At 42.3% G+C, this 27,280-nt stretch overlaps 1 protein-coding gene across 1 annotated transcript in view; it reads right to left on the reverse strand.

Moving 5' to 3' along the window:
* The window catches only part of RP1 (RP1 axonemal microtubule associated), a 595,469-nt gene that overhangs the window by 241,600 nt on the left and 326,589 nt on the right, over positions 1 to 27,280 (reverse strand). Inside the window, exons 30-31 of the mRNA XM_040433131.1 lie at positions 22,769 to 22,824; positions 20,196 to 20,225 (exon numbers count right to left, since the gene is read on the reverse strand). Coding sequence (XP_040289065.1) covers positions 20,196 to 20,225; positions 22,769 to 22,824 — 86 coding nt within the window. The remainder of the gene's footprint in view (positions 1 to 20,195; positions 20,226 to 22,768; positions 22,825 to 27,280) is intronic.

Below are 27,280 nucleotides of genomic sequence, written 5' to 3' on the forward strand. Positions count from 1 at the left end.
GTTCCAGTGGTGGGTGACGTGAAGCCTGATTCTCTGCTATGACATGAAGACAGATTCTGCGCTGACATAAGGCCAGATTCTCTGTTACGGGACCTCTCTCCTCTGCCTGGGTGCCTGGGCCTAAATGTGTGACAGTGGCCTGTTCCAGTGGTGGGTGACGTGAAGCCTGATTCTCTGCTATGACATGAAGACAGATTCTGTGCTGACATCAGGCCAGATTCTCTGCTATGGGACCTCTGTCCAATTGATATTGGTTCATTTTTATTTTTTTTATTTTAATTTTAATTCATTTCCCTATCCACATTTGTTTGCAGGGGATTTACCTACATGTTGCTGCCTTTTGCAGCCCTCTAGCTCTTTCCTGGGCTGTTTTACAGCCTTTTTAGTGCCCAAAAGTTCGGGTCCCCATTGACTTCAATGGGGTTCGGGTTCGAGACGAAGTTCGGATCGGGTTCGGATCCCGAACCCGAACATTTCCGGGAAGTTCAGCCGAACTTCTCGAACCCGAACATCCAGGTGTTCGCTCAACTCTAGCCATAGGCTTAACTAACTGGGACTAAGTCCTCAAAAATAAAAATACAACCACAAAATTGGATATTTTTAAAAACATCCTGAAATCTAATTGTGAGAGGTACATACCTTATGGGAAGAAAAGGTTAAAGAACAGGAAAAAAACAATGTGGATAAATAGAACTGCAAAGAAAGCAATAAATACAAAAAGAAAGTATTTAAATCACTAAAACAGGAGGGTAGCATGGAAGCACTGAAAAACTATAAGGAAAAAAATGAAATATGTAGAAAACAAGTAAAAGCAGCCAAACTAGAGACCAAGAGATTAATTGCCAAAGAGAGCAAAAACTAACCCTAAAATGTTCTTCAATTATATAAATGGTAAAAGGTATAAATCTGAAGGTGTCGGCCGTCTACAGAGTAATGACGGGGGAGTTGCAGAGAGCGATGAGGAGAAAGCAAAGCTATAAAATATTTTTTTCTCCACTGTATTCTCTGAGGAAAATAAACTGTCAGATGAAATGCAGAATGTAAAAATAAATTCCCCATTAAAAGTGCTCTGTCTGACCCAGAAAGAAGTACAGCGGCGTCTTAAAAAGATTAAAATAGACAAATCGCCAGGACCAGATGACATACACCCCAGTATCCTAAGAGAATTAAGTAATGTCATAGCCAGACCCTTATTTCTGATATTTAAGGGCTCTATACTGACAAGTAGTGTTCTATAGGATTGGCGCATAGCAAATGTCGTGCCAATGTTGAAAAAGGGTCCAAAAACAGAGCCCGGAAACTATAGGCCGGTAAGTTTAACATCTGTCGTGGGTAAACTGTTTGAAGGTTTTCTAAGAGATGCTATCTTGGAGTACCTCAATGAAAATAAGCAAATAACGCCATATGGCTTCATGAGGGATTGGTCATATCAAACTAATTTAATCAGTTTCTATGAGGAGGTAAGTTCTAGACTTGGCAGCAGTGACTCAATGGATGTCGTATATCGAACTTCTCCAAAGCATTTGACACTGTACCGCATGAAAGGTTAGTATATAAAATGAGAATGCTTGGACTGGGAGAAAATGTCTGTATGTGGGTAAGTAACTAGCTCAGTAATAGAAAACAGAGGGTGGTTATTAACCCCTTAAGGACTCAGCCCTTATTCACCTTAAGGACTTGGGCATTTTTTGCAAATCTGACCAGTGTCACTTTAAGTGCTGATAACTTTAAAACGCTTTGACTTTTCCAGGCCATTCTGAGACTGTTTTTTCGTCACATATTGTACTTCATGACACTGGTAAAATGAAGTAAAAAAATTCTTTTTTATTTATAAAAAAATACCAAATTTACCAAAAATTTGTAAAAAAAAATGCAAATTTCCAAGTTTAAATTTCTCTACTTCTATAATACATAGTAATACCTCCAAAAATAGTTATTACTTTACATTCCCCATATGTCTACTTCATGTTTGGATCATTTTGGGAATATTTTATTTTTTGGGGATGTTACAAGGCTTAGAAGTTTAGAAGAAAATCTTGAAATTTTTCAGAATTTTTCAAAAACCCAATTTTTAGGGACCAGTTCAGGTCTGAAGTCACTTTGCAAGGCTTACATAATAGAAACCACCCAAAAATAACCACATTCTATAAACTACACCCCTCAAAACTGATTTTACAAACTTTGTTAACACTTTAGGTGTTCCACAAGAGTTAATGGAAAATGGTGTTAAAATTTCAGAATTTAGATTTTTTGGCAAATTTTCTATTTTAATACATTTTTTCCAGTAACAAAGCAAGGGTTAACAGCCAAACAAAATGCTATATTTATGGCCCTGATTCTGTAGTTTACAGAAACACCCCATATGTGGTCGTAAACTGCTGTACGGGCACACGGCAGGGCGCAGAAGGAAAGGAATGCCATACGGTTTTTGGAAGGCAGATTTTGCTGGACTGGTTTTTTTGACACCATGTCCCATTTGAAGCCCCCCTGATGCACCCCTAGAGTAGAAGCTCCAAAAAAGTGACCCCATTTTAGAAACTACGGGATAGGGTGGCAGTTTTGTTGGTACTAGTTTAGGGTACATATGATTTTTGGTTGCTCTATATTACACTTTTTGTGAGGCAAGATAACAAGAAATAGCTTTTTTGGCACCGTTTTTTTTTTTGTTATTTACAACATTCATCTGACAGGTTAGATCATGTGGTATTTTTATAGAGCAGGTTGTCACGGACGTGGCGATACCTAATATGTATACAATTTCTTTATTTATGTAAGTTTTACACAATGATTTCATTTTTGAAACAAAAAAAATAATGTTTTAGTGTCTCCATAGTCTGAGAGCCATAGTTTTTTGAGTTTTTGGGCGATTATCTTAGGTAGGGTTTCATTTTTTGTGGGATGAGATGATGGTTTGATTGGCACTATTTTGGGGTGCATATGACTTTTTGATCGCTTGCTATTACACCTTTTGTGACATAAGATGACAAAAAATTGCATTTTTTACACCGTTTTTATTTTTATTTTTTTACGGTGGTCACCTGAGGGGTTAGGTCATGTGATATTTTTATAGAGCCGGTCGATACGGATGCGGCGATACCTAATATGTATAAAAAATTTTTTTATTTATGTACGTTTTACACAATGATTTCATTTTTGAAACAAAAAAAATCATGTTTTAGTGTTTCCAAGAGCCATAGTTTTTTCAGTTTTTGGGCGATTATCTTGGGTAGGGTATGATTTTTGCGACATGAGATGACGGTTTGATTGGTACTATTTTGGCGTACATGCGACTTTTTTGATCACTTTTATTACCTTTTTTGGGAAGTAAGGTGGGCAAAATTTCAATTTTCTCATAGTTTTTATTTTTTTATTTTTATGGCGTTCACCGTGCGGGATAAGTAACATGACCGTTTTATAGATCAGGTCGTTATGGACGCGGCAATACCTAATATGTGTAGTGTATTTTATTTTTTTAATTTTTATTCAGTGATAAATGTATTTTTTTTAATCTTTACTTTTTTCACTTTTTTTTATATTTTTTTGACCCAGACCCACTTGGTTCTTGAAGATCCAGTGGGTCTGATGTCTGTATAATACAGTACAGTACACTATATAGTGTATTGTACTGTATTTTACTTACACTTTGTCTGAACAGATCTATGCCTTTAGCACAGATCTGTTCAGCACCATGGACAGCAGGATGCCTGAGAAGGCGTCCTGTTGCCATGGGAACCTTCCCCGTCTGCTCGGTTGTGGCCACAACTGAGCAGACGGGGAAGGGTAAGGAGGGGGGCTCCCTCCCTCTGTCACCCCATCCTGTCTGGGGGCTGCAAAGGCACAGCAGCCCCCCGATGGGAGAGGGAGGGAACTCCCTGACCCTGACTGTTAACCTTTTCCATACAGCGGTCCGTACGGACTGCGGTATGGAAAGGGTTAAACGGCTGACATCTGCACAGATGTCAGCTGTTTATAATAGAGTGTCAGCAATGTGCGGACACTCTGGTATAACCACTGTACACCAATGATTATTCAAGAGGAGGCGGGCGGGGGATCGCGATCCCGCCTGCCGCAATGCCCGCCTCCCGCACCGCCCGCAACCCCCCCTTGAACCACCCGCCACCATAAAATCACTCAGGGGTGCAGGGGGGGTGGAAATCTATATTTTGGGCATGTTAAAGTTTCTGATCCCCGCGGTCAGGGACCTGCGGTTTGTGGCGATCCCCGATAAGGGGGGGGAGGGGTCACATGACCCCCCCTGGCATTGTGACAGGATGCCGGCTGAATGATTTAAGCCAGCATCCTGTTCGGATTAACCCCCGCGGCGCCGCAATCGCGATTTAAACTTAGGACGTACCGGCACGCCCTGAGTCCTTAAGGATTCTGGAAATAGGGCATACCGGTACGCCCTAAGTCCTTAAGGGGTTAATAGTACACATTCAGATTCGGTCACTGTCACTAGTGGAGTACCTCAAGGATCAGTATTGGGCTCTATTCTATTCAATATATTTATTAATGATCTTGTAGAAGGCTTGCACTGTAAAATAAAAAAAAATTCAGATGACACTAAATTGTGTAAAGTAATTAACATGGAAGAGGACAGTATACTGCTACAGAGGGATCTGGATAGATTGGAGGCTGGGCAGATAAGTGGCAGATGAGGTTTAACACTGACAACTGTAAGGTTATGCACTTGGGAAGGAATAATGCAAGTCATCCGTACATACTAAATGGTAAAACACTGGGTAACACTGACATGGAAAAGGACCGAGGAATTTTAGTGAACAGCAAATTAAGCTGTAGAAACTGTCAGGCAGCTGATGCCAAGGCCAATAAGATAATGGGTTGCATCAAAAGGGGCATAGATGCCCGTGATGAGAACATACTGTAGTCCTGCCACTTTCCAAATCACTAGTCAGACCCAACATGGAGTATTGTGTACAGTTCTGGGCTCCTGTGAACAAGGCAGACATAGCAGAGCTGGGCTTTCATGGACCGTGCATCCGTGGTTTAACTGAAGTGTGGCCCGGTCTTAGGGGAGAGATGGCACAAGGGGAGTAGAGACAATGGCACAAGGGGGGAGAGATGATGGCATAAGTGGGAGTGAAGCCGATGGCACTGGGTGAGGAGAGCTGAAGGTACCGGGGTGGGGAAGAGCTGAATGCACTGGGGTGGGGAAAAGCTGATGGCTCTGGGGAGAGGGAGAGCTGATGGCACTGGGGTGGGGGAGAGCTGAAGGCACTGAGTGAGGAGAACTGAAGGCACTGGGGAAGTGGATTTGATGGCACTGGGTGGGGAGAGCTGAATGCACTGGGGTGAGGGAGAGCTGAAGGAACTGGGGGAGTGGAGCTGATGGCACTGGGTGGGGGAGAGGTGATGGCACTGGGTGGGGAGAGCTGAAGGCACTGGGGGAGTGGAGATGATGGCACTGGGGTGGGGGAGAGCTGATGGCACTGGGTGAGGAGAGCTGTAGGTACTGGGGTGGGGGAGAGCTTATGGCACTGGGGTGGGGGAGAGCTTATGGCACTGGGGTGGGGGAGAGCTTATGGCACTGGGGTGGGAGATAGCTGATGGTACTGGAGGAGTGGAGCTGAAGGTACTGGGGTGGGGGAGAATGGTGTTCATCTGAGGGGTTAGGTCATGTGATATGTTTATAGAGCCGGTCAATATGGACGCAGCGATATCTAATATGTATACCCCCCCCCCCCCCCTATATTTTACCAATTTTTTTTCACTTTATTTGGGGAAAATGGCGTTTTTGTTTTTTTTTACTTTTTCTTTCACTTTCTTTTTTGTCCCACTTTGGGACTTGAACTTTTGGGGGTATTTTCCTTTACAATGCATTCCAATACTTCTGTATTGGAATGCATTGGCTGTATGAGTAATACTGTGTGTATTTCTCATACAGCTTCCGGGGCCTGTGAGATCCAGGGGGCTGGATCTCACAGGCTCTTCACTGGAAGGCAGCGCAGATGCCTCAGGAAGGCATCGCTCTGCCATCCATGCCATCAGGTCCCCCCCACAGCCCCATGGGGACCCGATGGCACCACCGCCGCACCAGGTAAAAGCCGCAAACCGCAGGTCTGAATTAAGCCGACACGGGGGGGGGGGGGTCACAGGACCCCCCCGCGCATTTAGCCGTGGTGCCTGCTTAATGATTTGAGCTGGCAGCGTGATCGGAAACAACACATGACGTACCGGTCCTTAAGGGGTCCTTAAGGACTCGGGAATCATGCCATACCGGTATGTCTTGCGTCCCTAAGGGTTTAAGGGAGGGGGGCTTTTTTAATGTTTGCCCTGTTGGTAAAATTCCCTAGAAACGGCCCTGTTAGAAGGTGAAGACAATCCTTTATTTTTTGCATTGTCCATGTGTAGGCTACTTTTACACATATGTCAAAGATATCCAGAAGTCTGTTCTGGTAGGGAAAAGCCTTCTAGAATTCTCTGGATCCAACATAGCCGGAAAGCACTTCGTGCCTGATGGACCCCATTAATTATAATGGGATGTAGCGGGGGTCCTGAAATTTCCTGACATATCAGCTGGGATTCGTCCAGACAAAAGTGGCTCCATGCAACGGTTTTTGGCCGGCCGGGGGGTTACTATATCCCTGTCACATCCCATTATGGTAAATGGGTTCCATTGGGCATGCAGCCCTATCTGGCTATGCCATATCCAGAGAAATCCAGCAGGCTGTTCTCTGCCGGAACAACCTGCTGGATTTCTTTGATGCATATGTGAAACTAGCCTTATTCGGGCTCTTCTCTCACCTGCCCAAGGCTGTTTGTAACTAGCTGGTTCCTACATAACATGCCCCAAGAGCGATAGGTAATTCTCCTGCTGTATAGGTATACTGTTTAGTGTAGTAAGCCATCTGAGTAAAGTTGCCTTGTCATGGCAGGTGGGCTCACATATATGTGCTAAGAACATCAGATTTATAACTATACTGCATATATCAAAAATGCAATTTAAAATAATAAAATATTTCATATCTCAGTGCCCACAGGGTGCTGTTGCATCTTTCCATTTGTTTGAACAAGAAGGGTCCATTGCACTGGAAGAAGATAAATCAAGAAAACCTTAAATTTCAAAGTTTATGCATGTTCAAGTGGGAATACATCTGAGCACAAAGCTGCTATAAAATACTGAAATACTAATAAATTAGCCATTGGCAATATTACAGACAGACTGTACAGAAATGTTTGTTTTTCCGATTAAATCAACACATGCATCTGCTTTTGGGGAAAAAAAAATGCCTTGCTTTGACTTGCTTCTATTGAAATGTTGAGCAACCATACGTACACTTGATTCCAAGGATTATGTTCTTGGAACATTGTAATAAGTTGTACAGTAGTGAAATGAAATGTAGCATAATGATTTACTAAGACATTTCCAAGTAGGAATTCAGGTATTTCTGCTCATAAAAATATAATCAGAAAATAAATCAGCAAATATCAATTATATGGATGATATAAATCAAGCGATCTGCTGTGCTCATTTTTCAGGTATGAAAAGCCATTATAAAAAGGGCCATTGTGCACAATTATTGTTCCTATTCACCCGTGCTCAGTTTCTACATTTGATGGGGATGTATTGCATGGTATGCATATAATGGTAGGGTAAATCAAGAGTTATATAAGATTATTGGACAAAATAAACTGTACACTGCATATTATCCATCTACATTTGTGAACCACACTATGTACAGTCCAAAATGCCCCAAACTGGTAAAATTGGAAACATCCAAAAACAGTAATGTTTATTTGCAAAGGTTTAAAACAAAATTACTGCTCAATGGCACTATGTAGAGCTATCAATCCAATGGGTAGGGATGTGTAGTATGTGGCACTAATAATCCAGTGTTGAATTCTGCATATAAAATCATTTTGAGAAAAGTGACCTAGGGGAAAGTTTAGAATTGATCACAAACGTGGTGTGTAACTTTTATGTGGGTTGTGTTCGGTGGTATTAGGTGGGCTTGTGCAGCAGTGTTAGGTGGCTACCTGTGGGGGATTTATTAGCAGTAGGAGTAGTAGGAGGATCAGGACTTTAGATGTAGTCCTCCAAAAAGTGGTACATGTATGTCTATTATTATGCCTTCTCATGGGCCATTATATGTTGCTATATCTTTTTTTTCTGTATACAGTAGAATAGTCAACTATACTATTCTATAAAGAGGCAACCAGTAAAATATAATTCCAGGAAGTATATTGTTTTTTTTTTATCATGGGTCCTTTTAGGCAATGTATGTTCCTGTATGCCTATGCAGAGGGTACATAGGAGGCATCTGTCATAGGTACAGTACTTTTGGGAAATCATCTTGTATACTTCTGACATTTACCTGCAGTGTGAATGCACCTTAGTATTTCAAGTGATTAGTGGGTTTCTGAGACTGATCTGCATGATGTCAAGAATTTTCAGGCAATGTTGGGATCAGATAGGGATTAAAAGTAGGAATACAATCTTGCAGCCCAGGTTTTTTTTTACCAGTTAAAAATAGTAGCATAGTAGCAGAAATTAAAAATGTACAATTTAAAGGGCATCTGTCAGTAGATTTGTACTTATGACACTGTCTGACCTGTTACATGTGCGCTTGGCAGCTAAAGGCATCTGTGTTGGTCCAAAATTCATATGTGCCCACACTGCTGAGAAAAAAAAGGTTTTAATATATGCAAATGAGCCTCTAGGAGCAACGGGGGTGTTGCTCTCCAGGAGCCAGAGCCTCTAGGTGTAACAATAACGCCCCTGTTGCTCTTAAAGGCTCGTTTGCATATATAAAACATCATTTTTCTCAGCAATGTAGGCACATAGGAACATGGGACCAACACAGATGCCTTCAGCTGCCAAGCGCACATGTAACAGGTCAGCCAGTGTCATAGGGACAAACCTACTGACAGATTTAATAAATAGAAATGCATTTATTGTATCTGTAATAATACATTATATACAATTAACTGTGTTTAAAAAACTTTACAACAGACATATATATTCAACTGCATCAAAACCAAGACAAAGCAAAAAATACAAACATTCCTGTAGTGAAAAGCCAAGGAAAATAGCAAGTACCTAATTAATTAAATTACATTGGAGTAACTAATTAAGAAATAATGTAAATTTACAAGTTTTGGCAGCAATATGCATTCAAAGCATATATATAAGCTAATTCAGTCTCTTCAGCTAAGTAATGAATACATTACTGCCATTAAGTATAATCACCTGAACAATGAATTATATTGAATGGAAGTGATGTAGGCCATATTGTAAATCTGGAGGCTATTCATTAGAGGCCACCAAAAGGTTCTTTAAAAAAAACTTTATGTAATATCTGCCCTCAACATGCATTTTTTTTTTTCATTTTCTTTTTTTTTTTTTTATCTAGCACAAGAGGAGTCTATGATTAGAACATGGATGGTAAAAAATAATTTTCACTTTCAGATTTGACATTTCCCATCTTATAGGCTCATTCAAAACAGTTTAAGGTCAGTTTACCATCAAATCTATACGCAAGTATATTCTTTCTGTAATACATATGTACCCCCCTATAAAAAATAAATAAACTCGTCAAAGAAACTGCAGCCTTCTCATTGGCCCACAAGCAAGTAGCAGTGAGGGATCATGGGTACTGATGAAAAGAAATCTAGAATATTCACGATTACAAAGATATAGCACTATATTCTAGATATTCGCGAATTCTCGAAGTGCCAATATTCGCGATAAAAATTAGCAATTAGAATATTTGCGATCAACACTATAGGTGATAAGTGTCTGATCGCTATGGTTCCCACTGATGGGACACCCACCATCACAAGAACATGAGTCTTGTATATGAAAGGAGCAGTGGTTGGGCTTACATCCTGCAGCTCCATTGAAAGTCTACGGGACTGACAGAAATAGGCAAGTATAATACACAGCTATCTTTGTCAGTCCCATGGACTTTGAATAGATTAGCATTGCGCTTGCTTGACCGCCACACCATTTAAATATTTGACTCCTGTCTTGTGATCTGGGGGTGGCCCGATGGTGGGGCCCTGAGCAAACAGACATTAGTAACCAGTCTGTGTCTTCTTTAATGCAATAAGATAAAATAACAATATATACATTGAAAGATCAAAAACAGGCATTACAATATAACTTCCCACTTGAAGAGCAAATTTTCCAGGTGTCAACCACAAACATTAGTGTATTGTCAACTGAACCCACTAAAAAAAGCGGGTTTGGCCATCAGTATAATGTACATGGGGAGCTCACAATATTCCTGGACAGATGATGTTGGGAAAAGAAGGGTAGGGTGAAATGATTTTTTTTGCCCGATTCGTTTGTTCTTCCTGAAGATAAGACACATTAGGTGGTTGCCTTCTGCACTCCCCCTATTGAATACACATACACGTTTGGCCAAACAGAACATGGAGGAAAGGAAGCCAGGAAAGATAGCCAAATGACTGTACAGCCGATGGCCACTGAATGTGTGTGGCCACCTTAACACTTTTTTAATCTGTTATTACTTGATCAGTTTCTCCTCTGAGAAACAGAAAATACATTGCAGCTTCAGAAACAGCTGGCTAACCACCCCAGGGAGCCCTCTGCAAACCCAAAGTGTCACGAAGCTGGTGTGGACCCACTGTGTCACTGAATGAATTTGGCTTGGGGATACTTTAAAGGGTATCTATCAGCAGAGTCTTACCTATGAAACTGTTGCATGTGCACCTGGCAGCTAAAGGCACCTGTGTTGGTCCCATGTTCATACTGTATGTGCCCTCATAGCTGAGAGAAATTATGTTTAAATGAAATCAATTGAGCCTCTAGGAGCAAGGAGGGGATTGATGTTACACCTAGAGGCCCTGCTCTCTCTGCAACTGCCAAGTCCTCTGCACTCGTGGCCATGTCAATCAAAGTAGAGATGGCAAGGAAGTTGAAGAGAGAGCAGAGCTTTTAGGTGTAACATCAATGCCCTTGTTGCTCCTCGTGGGTCATTTGCATATATTTAAACATAATTTTTCTCAGTAATGTGGACACATATGAACAGGGGATGAACACAGATGCCTTTAGCTGCCAAGAGCACATGTAACAGGTCATCCAGTGTCATAGGGACAAATCTGCTGATAGATGCCCTTTAGTGTATCGCCGGTCCTAACCCTTTAACCCTTGTACAGGTATCCGGACTCCACTGCAGGGCAACCATCAAGCTGCCACCTTGAAGTAGTCTCTGTTCAGGGACTTCTGACCCAGGCAGGACAAGAGACACTGATGTGTGGCACCAAGGGGACAGGCTAGAGCTTAGACAGTGGAAAGGCAGAGGTCAGGGCATTCAGAGTTTTCTCAATCTGGTACACAGGCAATAAGCCAGGGCAGACAGCTCATGGTCAATATGGAAGTCCTGCAGAAGTCAGGTCAGGCAGCAGAGGTCTAACACAGAAAATCAGAATGGATAAATAGTGTATCTTCACAGGAACTAGAAAGCCAGAGAACCAATTGCTGAGGCAGCCTCCCTTAAATACCCAGAGAAAGTCAGTATAAGGCCTGATTAACACGTTAGTGTTTTGGTCATTTTTCAGTCAGCGATTTTCATCAGCGATCATCAGGCAAAACCTTAAGTGAAGCCTGCAAAAAGATAATGTATAATGGAAATATTTGCATTTGTTTTGTTTTTGAGCAACACCTGGTTTTGAATCGCAATTAGAGATGAGCGAATCGAATCAGACGAAGTGGAATTCGATCCAAATTTCAGGAAAAATTATATTCGCAACAAATGCGAATATCCTCGCGCTTCGTGGTAGCGAATCACAATTTTTCCTAAAATGGCGGCTACACGTGTGAGGACATGGGGCAAGGATCTCTGGGAAGGCGGGCTGACCCATAATGCAATGCATGCAGCTAGCCAGCCCTGTGATGTCACGGCCCTATAAAAACGGCAACCATCTTAGAGTCAGACATTTTCCAGTGTGCAGGGAAAGGATAGGGAGGAATCATTTCACATCATCTTAGTGCAGGGAAAGACATCAGAAGGCGGTAGGGACAGTGCTAGAAAAACCTCATTGAGAAAAAAAAAAAAGCGATTTACAAGTGCAGGGAAACATTATTTGGGGATCCAAATAGCCATTATACAGCTCTGTCATTCCAGCAATCTTTTCTTGTTATTGGGGTGCAAGTGCTATTCTGAAAAGCCTTTAGTGGCTTATATCTGTGGAAAAAGAAAAATATATATGCATTTCACTTCTGCAGTTATACAGTATGTGGTGAAAGCGTTCAGTGCAGTGGCGTAGCTATCAGGGAAGCAGGGGAAGCAGCTACTTCAGGGCCTGAGCTCAGAAGGGGCCCGGGAGCAGTCACTGTACTTCGTCACCCCGGGCCCCTGTCAGAGCAGCTGACTTCTCCTGTACCGGGTCCAGAGTCCTGCACTTGCACCTCTGTCACTGACCTGACATCAGTGACATTGCTCCGCCTCTCCCTCTCCTCAGTTCTGATGATGGACAAGTGACCAGCATCAGGGCGGTCCGATGTGGGTGGAGCTAGAACAGCCCCGCCCCCTTTCCTACCCACAATTCCTGAAGCCTGAACCTTCCATGCCCAGCATGCTGAACTGCGCCAGTGATGTGAGTAGCAGAGGAACTGCGGTTATATTCAGCTTTCCCAGACTGTGCACATGTGACCTGCAGTACAGTAGGAAAGCTGGGTGAATTATATCATGAGATGTCATCCAGCTTCCCTTCTATCCTGCATGGCACAAGTGCAGAGGCATTAGAGTATGGGGGAGAGGCACAGTAGGAAAGCTGGGTGTCTATATATGTGTATTGTATATGTGTGCGTCCATGTATGTGGTGACTGTGTGTATGAATGCATCCATGTGTGTGGAGAGTGTGTGTATGAGTACGCCCATGTATGTAGTGAGTGTGCGTATGAGTGTGTCTATGTATGTGGAGAGTTTGTGTATGAGTGTGTCTATGTATGTGGTGAGCGCATGTATGAGTGCGTCCAGTGTATATGAGTGCATCTACTATGTATATGGTGAGCACATGTATGAGTGCGTCCATGTATGTGGAGAGTGCGTGTATGAGTGCACCCATGTATATGGTGAGCACATGTATGAGTGTGTCCAGTGTATATGAGTGCGCCCATGTATGTGGAGAGTGTGTGTGTATGAGTGCGTCTATGTATATGGTGAGCACATGTATGAGTGCGTCCAGTGTATATGAGTGCATCTATGTATATGGTGAGCACATGTATGTGGAGAGTGCATCCATGTATGTGGAGAGTGCGTCCATATATGTGGAGAATGCGTGTATGACTGCGTCCATGTATGTGGAGAGTGTGTGTATGACTGCGTCCATGTATGTGGAGAGTGCGTCCATGTATGTGGAGAGTGTGTGTATGACTGCCTCCATGTATGTGGAGAGTGCGTCCATGTATGTGGAGAGTGCGTGTATCATTGCGTCCATGTATGTGGAGAGTGCGTCCATGTATGTGGAGAGTGTGTGTATGGCTGCATCCATATATGTGGAGAGTGCGTCCATGTATGTGGAGAGTGCGCGTATGACTGCATCCATGTATGTGGAGAGTGCGTGTATGACTGCGTCCATGTATGTGGAGAGTGCGTTCATGTATGTTGAGAGTGCGTGTATGACTGCGTCCATGTATGTGGAGAGTGCGTGTATGACTGCGTCCATGTATGTGGAGAGTGCGTGTATGACTGCGTCCATGTATGTGGAGAGTGCGTGTATGACTGCGTCCATGTATGTGGAGAGTGCGTCCATGTATGTGGAGAGTGCGTCCATGTATGTGGAGAGTGCGTGTATGACTGCGTCCATGTATGTGGAGAGTGCGTGTATGACTGCGTCCATGTATGTGGAGAGTGCGTGTATGACTGCGTCCATGTATGTGGAGAGTGCGTCCATGTATGTGGAGAGTGCGTCCATGTATGTGGAGAGTGCGTCCATGTATGTGGAGAGTGCGTGTATGACTGCGTCCATGTATGTGGAGAGTGCGTGTATGACTGCATCCATGTACATGGAGAGTGCGTGTATGATGCGTCCATGTACGTGGAGAGTGCGTGTATGATGCGTCCATGTACGTGGAGAGTGCGTGTATGATGCGTCCATGTACGTGGAGAGTGCGTGTATGACCGCGTCCATGGCTGCAGTATGAAAGGTACAGAGGCTAAAATACTTGTGGATATATAGAGGTAAATCAGACGGGTCTATTACAATTGCAGCGCGGGTTTTAAAGGGTTTGAGTTGAATATAAACTCCGTCAGCAACTGTGAATGATAAAAAACAATAAAGATGTGCTAAAAATGACAGGCAAAAAAATAAATACAGCAAATAAAAAGTCACAAAATAGCCATATGAGAGGGGTTTCCACAGGAGGAGGGGGTTTGTGAATAAGTGCGTAAGTGTGTGTGGAGGGCCCGTACAAAAATTTGCTGTGGGGCCCAGTCAGTTCTAGCTACGCCTCTGGTTCAGTATCCTACTTCAGTATAAAAAGGAAAAAAATATACGCACTTCCCTGTTGCATTTATTTGTGGTAAAAGACTTTAGTGTTTAAATGACTAAAATACGTGGTCTCAAAAGGCAGGAAATGCTCAACCCCAAATGCAGTTGTGCATTTATGCTCGGGGGAGCAGATACTGTGCTTGTGGTCTGTTGCTAAGGGCGATCCCCAGCAAAAAATGCATAGAGTGGAGGATACCCGCAGCAGACCACAAGCGCCACAGAGACATCCTACACCAGAGAGTAAAATGTGTCGATGTGGAATGATAAATAAAAAAATTGTTACAAGAATAGGTGCACTACTGTGGTGAATGCAAACAGTAACATCTGACTAAACCCTCACACTGATTTTATCCAGTATATCCTTATATTAAGGACATACCTGAGCCCGCGCAACACGCCAAGGTGGCACGGGACCTAAGGCAAAACCTACCTGTACCGTATGGGTAGTACCAGGAGACAGTGGGCAAATTACAGCAGCATGAGGTCCGACTCACAGCAAACAGCTCCCAGTTCCCTCCAGTGTGACTAACCACACATACAGTGGATATAAAAAGTGTACACACCACCTTTAATGTGACCTGTAAACTGTAAAACTCAATTGAAAACAAACCGAAATCTTTTAGGTGGAGGGAAGAAAAAATATAAAACTAAAATAATGTGGTTGCATAAGTGTGCACACCCTCTTATAACTGGGGATGTAGCTGTGTTCAGAATTAAGCAATCACATTCAAAATCATGTTAAATAGGAGTCAGCATACACCTGCCATCATTTAAAGTGCCTCTGATTAACCCCAAATAAAGTTCAGCTGCTCTAGTTGGTCTTTCCTGAAATTTTCTTAGTCGCATCCCACAGCAAAAGCCATGGTCCACAGAGAGCTTCCAAAGCATCAGAGGGATCTCATTGTTAAGTACAATAGGGAAAAATGTATATACGCATTTCACTTCTGCAGTTATATGTGGTGAAAGCATTCAGCGCCCTATTTCAGTACAAAAAAGTAAAAAAATACGCACTTCACTGTTGCATTTATTTGTGTTGAAAGAGTTTAGTGGCCTATTTCAGTACAAAATGAAAAATATATATACGCATTTCACTTCTGCAGTTATTATTATTTCTGTACAAAAACTAAATATATTCAGCGTTCACTGTTGCAGTTATATGTGGCAAAACCTTTTAGTGACATATTTCGGTCGAAAAACAAAATATATTGAGCGTTCAGCACTGCAGTCATATTTGTGGTAAAACCTTTAGTTGCGTATTTCAGTAGAAAACTAAAAATGTATTCTCCACGGGTTCACGGAAGCAACGGCGGTAGCAGTCAGTCAGTGCATAGTGTTGTCGATAAAATCATCTACTCTGTGGTGTGGCGGTTTTGGTACAGCCTCCGAGGGGGGGTGAACATGGCCATATGTAGAATCTGTGGGCAGAAGGTGAAGCGTGTCCAGTGTGCCATAAAGTGGCCTGGGAGAACCGTGGCTCCGATGCGGTGGTCCAGCCTGCTGCAGCAACCTCTGCATCACCCAGTGGCACGCCGCACCCGATTTCAGGCAGTCAAGGCTCCAGCACCTCTGTCGTTTCCAATCGTCTGCTGGTCCTGATGCTCCTGCTCCTCCTACTCCTCGTCAGTCATTCCGTCAGCAATCGATCATCAAAGCGATTGCCAAGAGACAACAGTATGCGTGCACGCATCCAACGGCGCAGAAGCTGAACGTGCTGCTTTCCAAGTTGCTGGTGCTGCAGTCCCTCCCTTTCCAAGTGGTGGACTCTGCACCTTTCAGAGAACTGATGGCTTGTGGCGAGCAGAGGTGGAGAGTCCCAAATCTTTAGTGTCGTGTTTCGATAGCAAAAATTTTTTTTTTCAGCTTTCAGCGCTGCAGTTATATGTGGTAAAACCTTTTGTGACGTATTTCGGACGACAAACTTATTTTATTCAGTGTTCAGTGCTGCAGTTATATCTGGTAAAATCTTTATTGACGTATTCCGGTCAAAAAACTAATTTTAATGAGAGTTCAGCGCTGCAGTTATATGTGGTAAAGTATTTATTGAGATTTCAGTAAAAAAAATAAAATTATTCAGCGTTCAGCGCTGCAGTTATATGTGGCAAAACGTTTTGTGACATATTTCGGCCGAGAAACTAAATTTATTCAGCGGTCAGCGCTGCGGTTATATGCGGGAAAGTCTTTATTGAACTATTTAGGTCAAAAAACAAAATCTATTCAACGGTCAGCTCTGCGGTTATATGTGGTAAAACCTTTATTGAAGTTTTTCAGTCGAAAAACAAAATGTATTCAGCGGTCAGCGCTGCGGTTATATGCGGTAAAATCTTTAGTGACGTATCTTGATGAACTTCGTGACTCTTCCGAGGATCAAAGCTATCTTAAAGCTTTGTCTTCTCATTGTCTGTAGCTACTAGAGGCATGTTCATGCCAGGCAGGTTCCCTCAGAAGTATCTCGCTCGATGAGCAGCCGATACCACACTTGCATCAATCTTGACAGGATTCGTCTCCAGGTGGAGAGAAATAGTTTTTTGGAATGCTTTCTTCGTCGTAACCACGTTGTCGAATAAACTGAAGACTAACGGATTCTCTCCTGTCTTAGGCAACACTTCATTTTTATTATTAAATTTATTAAATATTGAATATTAAATTGAACCAAAACTTGATTAAAATGATAAGAAAGTAAACTTAAATTCGGCAATATCTTATCCCAATCTTCGAGGGAAATTCACAGACAATTAATTTGCCAAGCCTTTTGTGCCGGAGAACTTGTATTATAAAAGCGTGATTTAATCAACACTCTTTAAAGTTGAGAAATTTTAACCTTCTGTTCTGTCCCATATTCCCTATAAATGAATATACGAAGCGGCCACTCTGTGACCTCCTCATGCTGCTGCCAACTCCACAATCTCTCGTCGTCGAGCCACTCTGTGGCCCCCTCATGCTGCTGCCACCTCCACCCTATGTCACCTTGCCCCTCTGTGGCCTCTTGATGCTCCCGCCATCTCCACAATATGTCACCTTGCCACTCTGTGGTCTCCTGATGCTGCCGCCACCTCCAGACTTGGTCATTGTGCCACCTTGTGGCCTCCTCCTGATGCTGCTGCCACAGCCACTTCCACGCTCTGTCATTGTGCCACTCTGTGGCCTCCTACTGATGCTGCTGCTACCGCCACCTCCAGACTCTGTCATTGTGCCACTCAGTGGCCTCCTCATACTGCTGCCACCTCCACACTCGGTCATTGTGCTACTCTGTGGCCTCCTCATACTGCTGCCACCTCCACACTCTGTCATTGTGCCACTCAGTGGCCTTCTCCTGATGCTGCTACTGCTGCCACTTCCACACTCGGTCATTGCACCACTCGGTGGCCTCCTTATATTGCTGCCACCTCAACATTCTGTCATTGTGCCACTCTGTGACTTCCTCATGCTGCTGCCACCTCCACACTCGGTCATTGTGCCACTCGGTGGTCTCCTCATATTGCTGCCACCTCAACACTCTGTCATTGTGCCACTCTGTGACTTCATCATACTGCTGCCACCTCCACAGTTGGTCATTGTGCCACTCGGTGGACTCCTCATACTGCTTCCAACTACAGACTCTTTCATTGTGCCACTCGGTGGCCTCCTCATGTTGCTGCCACCTCTACACTTTGTCATTGTGCCACTCTGTGACTTCCTCATGCTGCTGTCACCTCCACACTCGGTCATTGTGCCACTAGGTGGCATCCTCATACTGCTGCCACCTCCACACTCTGATATTGGGCCACTCTGTGGTCTCCTCATGCTGCTTCCACCTCACCACTATGTCATAGGTCCACTCTGTGAACTTCTTATGCTGTTCCCAACCTCCCCACTTCATGACTGGTCCACTATTTTGCCTTTTGGGCCTGGCTGACATCATCATTTATTTGACTCTTCTTCTGATCTGTCAGAAGGAAGGAAAAATGAGATGCACAACTAATCCTGTCTGTGTAGCAGCTGTAAGGCCTGTATGGTCTCATCAGAATTGGCGTATGATTTAGTAGCCAAAAGCAGGAATGGGTACAAAACACAGAAGAAATGCAAATATTCCATTCACGTGTCATTTCTGTTTTAGATCCAGTCCTGTTTTTTTTGGCATTAGCAATACTGATGGATTATTGAGCAAATGCTGACCGAGTGAAGGCATATGCTCCACAGAAAGGATCAGTTTTTTGTGGGTTATTGTTCAGAGGGATCAGAGGAAGGGCAAATTAATTAGTGACATCAACACAAACTTACTGCTGACACCCTCTCCACTCTGTCGGGGGGCTCTAGTTGTATAAGCGTTTAATAAAACAGGTTCTGATAACATCTATGTGGAATCTGCTGACGACGGTGTAAAAGGAGTGCGCTTTTTTTGACACTAACATTGACCTGTAAGGTTGAGTTCATACTTCAGTTATTTTGTCAGTTTTGCCCTAATAAGTGAAGTGTGCAGTGATTCTTTGAGCGATGTCTGTCATCTGCATGTCATACGGACTCACAGTATTATTCCACTACCAAAGCAGACTCCCTATGCGTGTTACTACAAGGCACAGTGTTCTACACTAAAGGCTCTTAGCAGCCAGAAAAATAGGCGTTTTTTTTAACGTAATTCACCGCAAATATTTTTGGATCAAATCAAATTTTTCCGGAAAAATTTGGCAAACCGGAGATTCTAATTCTTTTAAAATTCGCTCATTTCTAATTACAATCACTGATGGAAATCACTAAACAAACACTGATCAGGTGTAACAGACTTGACTTAGCCCTAGACCTAAGGGCATTGCCCTGGCAGTCCACTGGCATTCACCCTTTAACCTCTGTACAAGGATGTGGACTTTGCTGCAGAGAACCAACCACACTACTAAATCCTGGAATAGTCCTGGTGTAGTTGTCAGCTGACCCACGGGGTTCAGAGACACTGTTGTGAGGCACCAAAGGATCAGGCTGCTCCTGCTCTAAAACATGTGACCTGTAGATTGAACTGTATTTTCATGGTGACAGGTTCCCTTTAAGATACATTTAATAAATAAAAAAGCGGTCGCCAAGCTGGAAATGACTTTAATGGGAAATGACCTATTGTTTAAATCAAGTTTTTAGGTTCCACATTTTAAAGGAATTTTTTGTGATTTTTTTTTAAAGTTTTCTATGTCACTATCTATATCTAAAGATATCCAGTTCTATTGCGATCACTTAGCAGTTTCATCTCATAATCATTACAGCAGTGTTACAATGTAAGGTAGCACCTATATTTTGATAACACATAATTCACAATTTACAATAGGTGATGGTGTCAGTTTATATACTCCCCATCCCTGCACAGTGACCTCTGCACAGGTTGCACAGCAATAAGAGAACAGCTGTAAAGTATATTCCTAAATGCTGTTAGCAGGAGCTCAGGTAAGATGGCTGACTCCATAGTGATGTACAGAACACAGAATAAAAAAAATCTACAAACAGAAAATAAAAAATTAGGAAAGAGAATATATATTCCTATCTCGCTTTAATTAGTAAAAAAAAGTCCTTTAGCTGAATTCCCTTTAAGTGGAGCATAAGCTTCACACCTAAATACTGTATTTCAAGCACATCCCAGAATCGTGTTTATGTCCCTCTTATCAGTATTGATGTGTTAGTTTTATTCTTTACTTCTATATGACTTTGCATGTGCCAATTTACACTATTTGGTTATCTAATCTGGGTGCTGAATTTCTTACCTTCAATGTCTTCTTCTGGATTTTCTCTTTCTGCAAATTAAATAGATGAAGTTAATCATCAATTCTCCAAACGAATAATAAGATGGTAATGAGCGGAGAATTCATAGCACTTTACATTATCATTAGAGAGCTGAATCATCAAACCACTTTCTCTTTGGAGCTTTCAATGAAACATCAATTTGTCCCCTTGTAGTTGAGCAATTTCTATGAAACACTAATCAGGAGATCTGTATTTTTCTCACATTCAATTTCAGATTTGTGTCATGTTGCTTTCACTAATGTGTTTAACTGCTCATTCTGACCATACACAATATGTGGAAGTTTCCAGCCATGACTGGACTGGCTTCTTTTAACGGATAAATGACTTCTTACTGCCCAAACTCGTCCATTTTTGAGAATAGTCTAAAAGTTATTGACCCACTAACACCAAATTAAAAAACTGTATATATGGGGATTTAAGATATATTAGTCGCACCCAGGCCCTGGTGTAGTACCCCGGACCTGGTGGTACTGCCATTGTCTATAGTTTATTATGTAATGTATTGTTATGTTATGCACTATTTTTGTTTGCTTAGCCGTATCTACCATTAGGGAATGGATGGTAAAGGTTGGCAAGGAACAGGGCTGGTCCTGCCTTCTGCCAGGAGGAAGAGTTCTTGTGAAACTAGAGAGAAAGCACACTGGTGGGCTCCTGCTTCTAAGAAGGATTTTCCAAAGAGAACAACCAAAATTTTTCCACAAGTAAATGCTTTAGAAGACAGACAGCAGAGTGACCATCTGAGACCAGCATTTAAAGGCTCTGCTGTGAGGTGAGGGACTACGGCTAAGACACCCATCCACAAGAATACTACTAAGCCAGTGCAATACTAGTGTTAAACTTCAACCAGCCAAGAAGGCCCATGGTCTCCGGCCCCCATTATTAGATCTATTATACAGTGTAATTCCTTTCTGATGCTTGTCCACTACTTGGTCCTCATCTCTCCAGTCCTTATTAGTCTGATAGCATGCCCTGTCAATCACACGGCTTCAATACTGCAGCTGCATGACTGATAACTGCTCTTCCAACATGCAACCGACAAATGTTTGCTCTTACTAACTGAACTACTGTATATGTAGAGTTTAGCAAATTGATTCAAAAATCTGGAAATTGAACCTGGATTTTTAAAAACAATTCTGATTCTAATATGAATTTTGTGTGATTTCAATTTAGGAGAATCAGGTAAGAGAGAGAGACTTGTCCATACAATTTTCAATCCATATTAAATGTATTCAGGCCCGAATCAGCTGGCAGATTTGGTGGAATTGGCCTCAAATTGAATTTTAAGAAATTCTCTACTTATAGGCTAAGGACATCTTCAAAGCCATTTTTATTATTGAGTTACATGTATTTTGGGCTTACAAAAAATATTTGCAATACATTTTTATTAAAAATGTTTGCACCATTTGGCTTCTGCAGCTTCAATGTTTCACAGTACAGAGTAGCTGAAGAAAATCAATTTTGTGATAAATCCATTCAACTGGCTATCTGACAACGCAGTCTCCTGCCTTGGTCTGACCTACAGATGCAGTAGAGTTAACAGTCAAAGTCATAATGCGTTAACTACAGTAGATGTGATAACTCACCAAGTGTGTGTGTTAACTTCGCTACATCCGTATCCTAAATGAACTTCTAAACTGATTTATGCCTAAGTCAAAGTATAATGGTTCATCGCCGAAATCGAAAAATGTGGTGGCCAGAAGTATGGGATTATGGAAACAGCCTAGCTGACTGTACTATGATGTTTCTGTAGCTCCTATTCACTTCTCTGGGAGTTACAGAAAAAGTGTAGCAGAGCTGCTAAGCTGTTTCCATAACCCTGGACACCTCTGGCCACTGCATAACATGAGATGGAATACCCCTTTGATAAAACTTTTAAAATAAGTTGAGTTTGGTGCTCCATTTTCTGATACAGATCTCCAAATTCCCTGCATGCACATAGCTTAACAAAGGTAGCATCCGGGCAGCCACCACTAGAGGAAGCAATGGGCCTTACTGGATACGGATTATACATTGAACTTATCACTATTGCTGTATACAGTAAGCTCCTGAGCTTCCTCTAGTAGTATAATAATATAATTTACCACAGGTCTATAGAGGGAACATGGAGTTCTGTGTCAGAAATAAAAAAAATATGAAAAGAATGAATAAACACAGAACCCTGGACCTAAAACATCATGATATTGAAAGGTGGACAGCCTCATGCACATGACTGCCTTTGCGATATGTGTCCAATCTGCATTTTTTGCAGGTCAGATACTCTTCCCTTTCACTTCTATGGGGTCTGCAGAAAAAACGGACAGCAGACGGATGTCATCCTCATGCAGTCCACATCCTTGAGGAAGTTCTGCAATTAGTAGAACATGTCCAATTCTTGTCCTATTTCTGATAGGAGTGAAAAAATGTAAGAATGTACATGGACAGTATCTGTATTTTGCAGATGCGTGGCTTGTGAACCGCAATACGGATACAGCCGTGTGCATGAGACTTTGAGGACATTTGTTTCAAGTGCGTCCATAGTAATAATCCCACTTACCTAAGGCAAAGAGTTCTCTCTCCGTTCTCCCATCGTCCTGCTTTTCATCAAACCATCTAAATAAATGGTATAGTTAAATAATAAATGACAGACATTATCCAGATATAAAATGTAATTAAAATATGTAAAAAGATGATATAAATCATTGCTAAAAATATTGGTAGCTATAAGTGAGTTTTAAAAATATAAGTAATCTTCTATTTCTTCCAAGCAGGCTATCAGCACTATTGATTTTAATGGCATTTATGGAAATTCTTGTAGAAAGCACTAATTACTTGCTACATTTCACCCAATTTCCAGATTAACCATGTCATTTCATAGTGCTTATACAATCCTAACAGAGCCAACAGCTCTTAACGTGAATAATTCTGCTATTTCAGAGTCTTGTCCTGCAACACATTTTCATTTTCAGATCCTCCCACTCAGAAGTAAGAAGCCTGGCAAATGCTTTCTGGGCCCTTGTGACAGCAGTAAAATTCAGCACTAAACTTTAATTACAGCTACCTATATTTCCATTCTCTTTCCTTCTGACTGGAGTCTTGACTCTTTACTAAGGCATTTATGGTGCCACCAGGTATCTTTTAGATAAGGTCAAACAGTAAAGTTAGAAGTCCATCATTTTACATTACATTTTTATGATATATATGAAACACAACTTGTAAAAAATCCCAATGGAAAAAAAATATGACTAATGTAAAATAGGAAAGGGGATTTAAAGACTAAAAGAATAAACTCTCTCTTTACTCAGTGTAAAAGATAACTTGCAGTACATCCAGCAGTAGTTTGTACAAAGTACAATTTCTGTCCCCAGATGATGAGGTATGGTGGCTGGATAAGTGGCAATAATTAGCAGCTCTGGTGTGATATCATGCTGATGACTCTCTCTTGAACTTCTGGCTAACAGAACTTGTGAATATTAGTGTCCAATGTGTAATGCAGGCTTTATGTTGGTCTGGCCAGGATGCTATTTAGGTGATGGGTGTTTGAACCGTCATCCCTCACCTGCAGCAGGGTCTGTCAAGCTGTGGGCTTCTGGTCACTTTGCTGACTTTCAATGCTATAGCTTTTCCATTATACTTGTACTCTTGCAGTCTCTCTAGCATAGTGATCTCATGATCTCAAGGGAGAATGGGTTATCTTGCTGGTCCCTAAAACCCTAGGAATAAGAGCAATTGGACATGCTTTCACAGTCCATGCTGTCCTAGATAAAACTCCCCCTGCTGGTAAGAAGTAGTACCAGGCCACTCCTACCAAGAGAGAAGGAACAGGATAATTAACCCTATCCCTGCCAGCCATATCATCCATACCTTATCATTACTACCTGGTGTGCATAATATAACATGGCAAAATAATACATAACAGTTGCAGATACCCTCAGGTCTCTGATGCTGCACAATCAAAAGTAAAAAAATATACAGTATAGCAAATTCTCCTGTAGATGACCCAGGGGAAAATCATGTACCCGATCTTCACCTTCTCCCACTGCTATGTCAGTTATTGGGGACAATAGATGCCTCTTGGCCAAGCCCTGCCCTCTCGGAAAAAAGCTTCCAGCAAAAGAAATCAGATGGGAATGAACCCCTGTATTCTCGATAGCATTTCTACAAGGCTGTTCAAGAACAATGCAATTCAATTCTAGGCTTAGTGTCCCTTAGTGAAGTTCTACATTTACCTATCCTTGGCTATATGTTCAGCAAATGCAAAATCTGTGATATTTCTAAGGTCTCTGTTCTGCCGTTTTACACTTTAGTCCATTGCTACTTTGTGCTACATAGAAGAAATGGTTTGCTACATGGAAACCATCATCAAGTAACACAGTATGGCTGGTGTTTCTTTTTTTTAGACGTGTAACACTCTTCAACACGTCTGAACATGTAATATAGTTCATTAAAAACTGGTGGAGGGGTTTTGAAGGGGTTATTCAGACCAACAGCCCATTTACAACATGACCTTGTAATACATGAAATACTAAAAGGAGCTATGCAGTAGCAAAAAAACAACAGTAACTTGCTAATGGCTTTCAGCTAGCAGTAGATTAAGTAGGGTATTGGCTTTCCTTAAAGAGACCTGTGCGCCATGGTATGAAGGTGTATTGGCAATACTCCATGGGAAACCTACTCTGTACTGATGAGGGGCAAGCACCCTGAAACAGCTGCTTTTACGCATGGATATTTGTCTTGGCTATTTTCCCTTGTCATGTCCTAAGGCTTGTTTAAAAAATTGGATTTTGACTCAGAGAACCACTTCTAAAAGGTGGCACTACCAAGATGGTTCTCTTTCCTTGGGAATTACCTCTTTGCATATTGTTTTTCCATGGAGCATTGCCAAAGAGTCTCCATAACATGAAGTACTTCCAGTAAGTCTCCCTACAGGGCTGGTCTTGTTAAGGGGAGCCAGTACCCTACCTAAGCTATATCCAAGGCATCGAACCGAGCCAGTCATAATCCTACTCCATACTGATGAGGGACAAGAACCCTGAAGAATGTTAAAAAGTAATTTTTTTACTCATAGGGAGAAACTTTCACAAGGTGGCACCACTAGTAAGATGGTTCCTTGGAAAATGCTTCTTTGCAGCTAGCAGTAGATACATTTTTGCAGTACCCCAAAACAGAGTGACTGCAAAGAGTTAACTGATGTAATGTTATATTGTTAAATTAAATGTTGCAATTTATTTGATATATTGATATTTGTGTACCTATTAGCACTATATATGGACAATTGAGGGTTAAAACCTTTGCTCATACTGTTAGGTCCCTTGCCTGGTTAGTCAGTGGGGAGTCTGCCCTTAACTGTGCTACAGTAAAGATCAATATTTGCAAGGCCCAAGCTCAGAGAACCCTCACCTCTGAGACTTCTGCAGCCAAGGAAGTTACTTTATCATCAAAAGTGCTCCAGAGAGAAGGAAATCAGAAGGTCCATAATCTACAAGACGTGCATTGGAGTCAGTCAGCAAGGTGTGCACGTTTATGGCTGAGAGACTTTGCTGCTGTGGGAGGGAATATTACTAACGCACCCTTCCGCAACTGGAGATGGTTTGGCAAACTGTACCCTTTAACTGCACCACTCAACCTGAGACCAACACCTAATGTCAAGTGTGCCTAAACTACCACCAGGCATGATCCCCAACAGCAGAGTGTGCCCTGAGGGAAGAAAGTCTACACCCTCTAGTTACTGCATGGCCATAAGGAGTCATAACCACTACTCCCATCCTACTTTTTTTTGCAGACCGTATGCGGAACCATTCACTTCAATGGGTCTGCAAAAACAATGGAAGGTACTCCGTCTGCATTCTGTTTCCATATTTCCGTTCCGCAAAAAAAAGTGCATGTCCTATTATTGTCCGCAAATCACGGTCCAAGGCCCCATTCAAGTCAATGGGTCCGCAAAAAATACGGAACGCACACTGAACAGATCCGTATGTCATCCGTATTTCATCCGTATTTTGCAGATATATACTGTAGAAATGCTATGCCCAGCCCATATTGCTCATGTGTGTGGTGGTGATTAATAAGTTACTGTTTCCGATCCGCAAAAAACGGATCGCATACGAAAACCATGCGGATATGTTTTGTGGAATAATGGAACTGAATGGACTTAAATCAGAGGAAAAAAAAACTCAGATACTGAACAACGGATCCGTGAAAAACGGACCGCAAAAACAACGGTCGTGTGCATGAGCCCTTAGGGTGTTCCTTCTCCAAAACGGATTTCAAGGTGCTCTCAGTAGACCACTATTCAGTGCAATAACGGACTTTATCCATAGTTGTGAGTTGCATCCACAGTAGTCTAGACATCTATCCAGCAACCATCATGGAACCCGTGCATTGCGGACTACAATTTGCTGTCCACAGCACGGGCACGGGCTTCACGCGCTGGTGTGAACGAGCCCTAACAGTGAATTAATCTCCAACCATAGACTACAACCATAAGTCCAAAATAATTCCCTGATAACTGCTGGAATCTATTAAAACATAGTTTTCATTATGAATTATTCATATTAACTCGTAGAATAGAAGCGCGGTACATGTACGGCGCTGGAAACAGGGTCACAAATCCCAGCGCCGTACAGCTACGGCACTCTGATCGGGCGAGTGCAGGAGCTGCGCCTGCCCGATCAGCTGCAGGGGTCCAGCAGTCAATGATAGCTGGACCCCGGCTGTATGCGCCGGCATCGGTGAAAACACCGATGCCGGCGCATTAACCCTTGCACTGCCGTGATCAGCGCTGACCGCGGCACATGCGGTATCCTGCGCGCTGCTGTGACGGGGACCTGATGGCTTGGACGGCAGCCCAATGCCTTCCTTAGGCATCGTGGCTGCCATCCGTGTGAGCCTGTGAGATCCAGCCCCCTGGAAGCAGGCTGAAGTGTATTACAGATGTAGCAGGGGTAACACCCACACTATTAACTCAAATTTCTTAACTCATCGCGTTATCTTGAAACAAAAGCCACTGAAAAGCTATTGCTTAACGCATTTAGTTGCATTTAGTTTAGATAACATGTCTCATAAAGCA

Source organism: Bufo bufo, chromosome 5 (genome assembly GCF_905171765.1).
Source record: "Bufo bufo chromosome 5, aBufBuf1.1, whole genome shotgun sequence".
Lineage (NCBI taxonomy): Eukaryota > Metazoa > Chordata > Amphibia > Anura > Bufonidae > Bufo > Bufo bufo.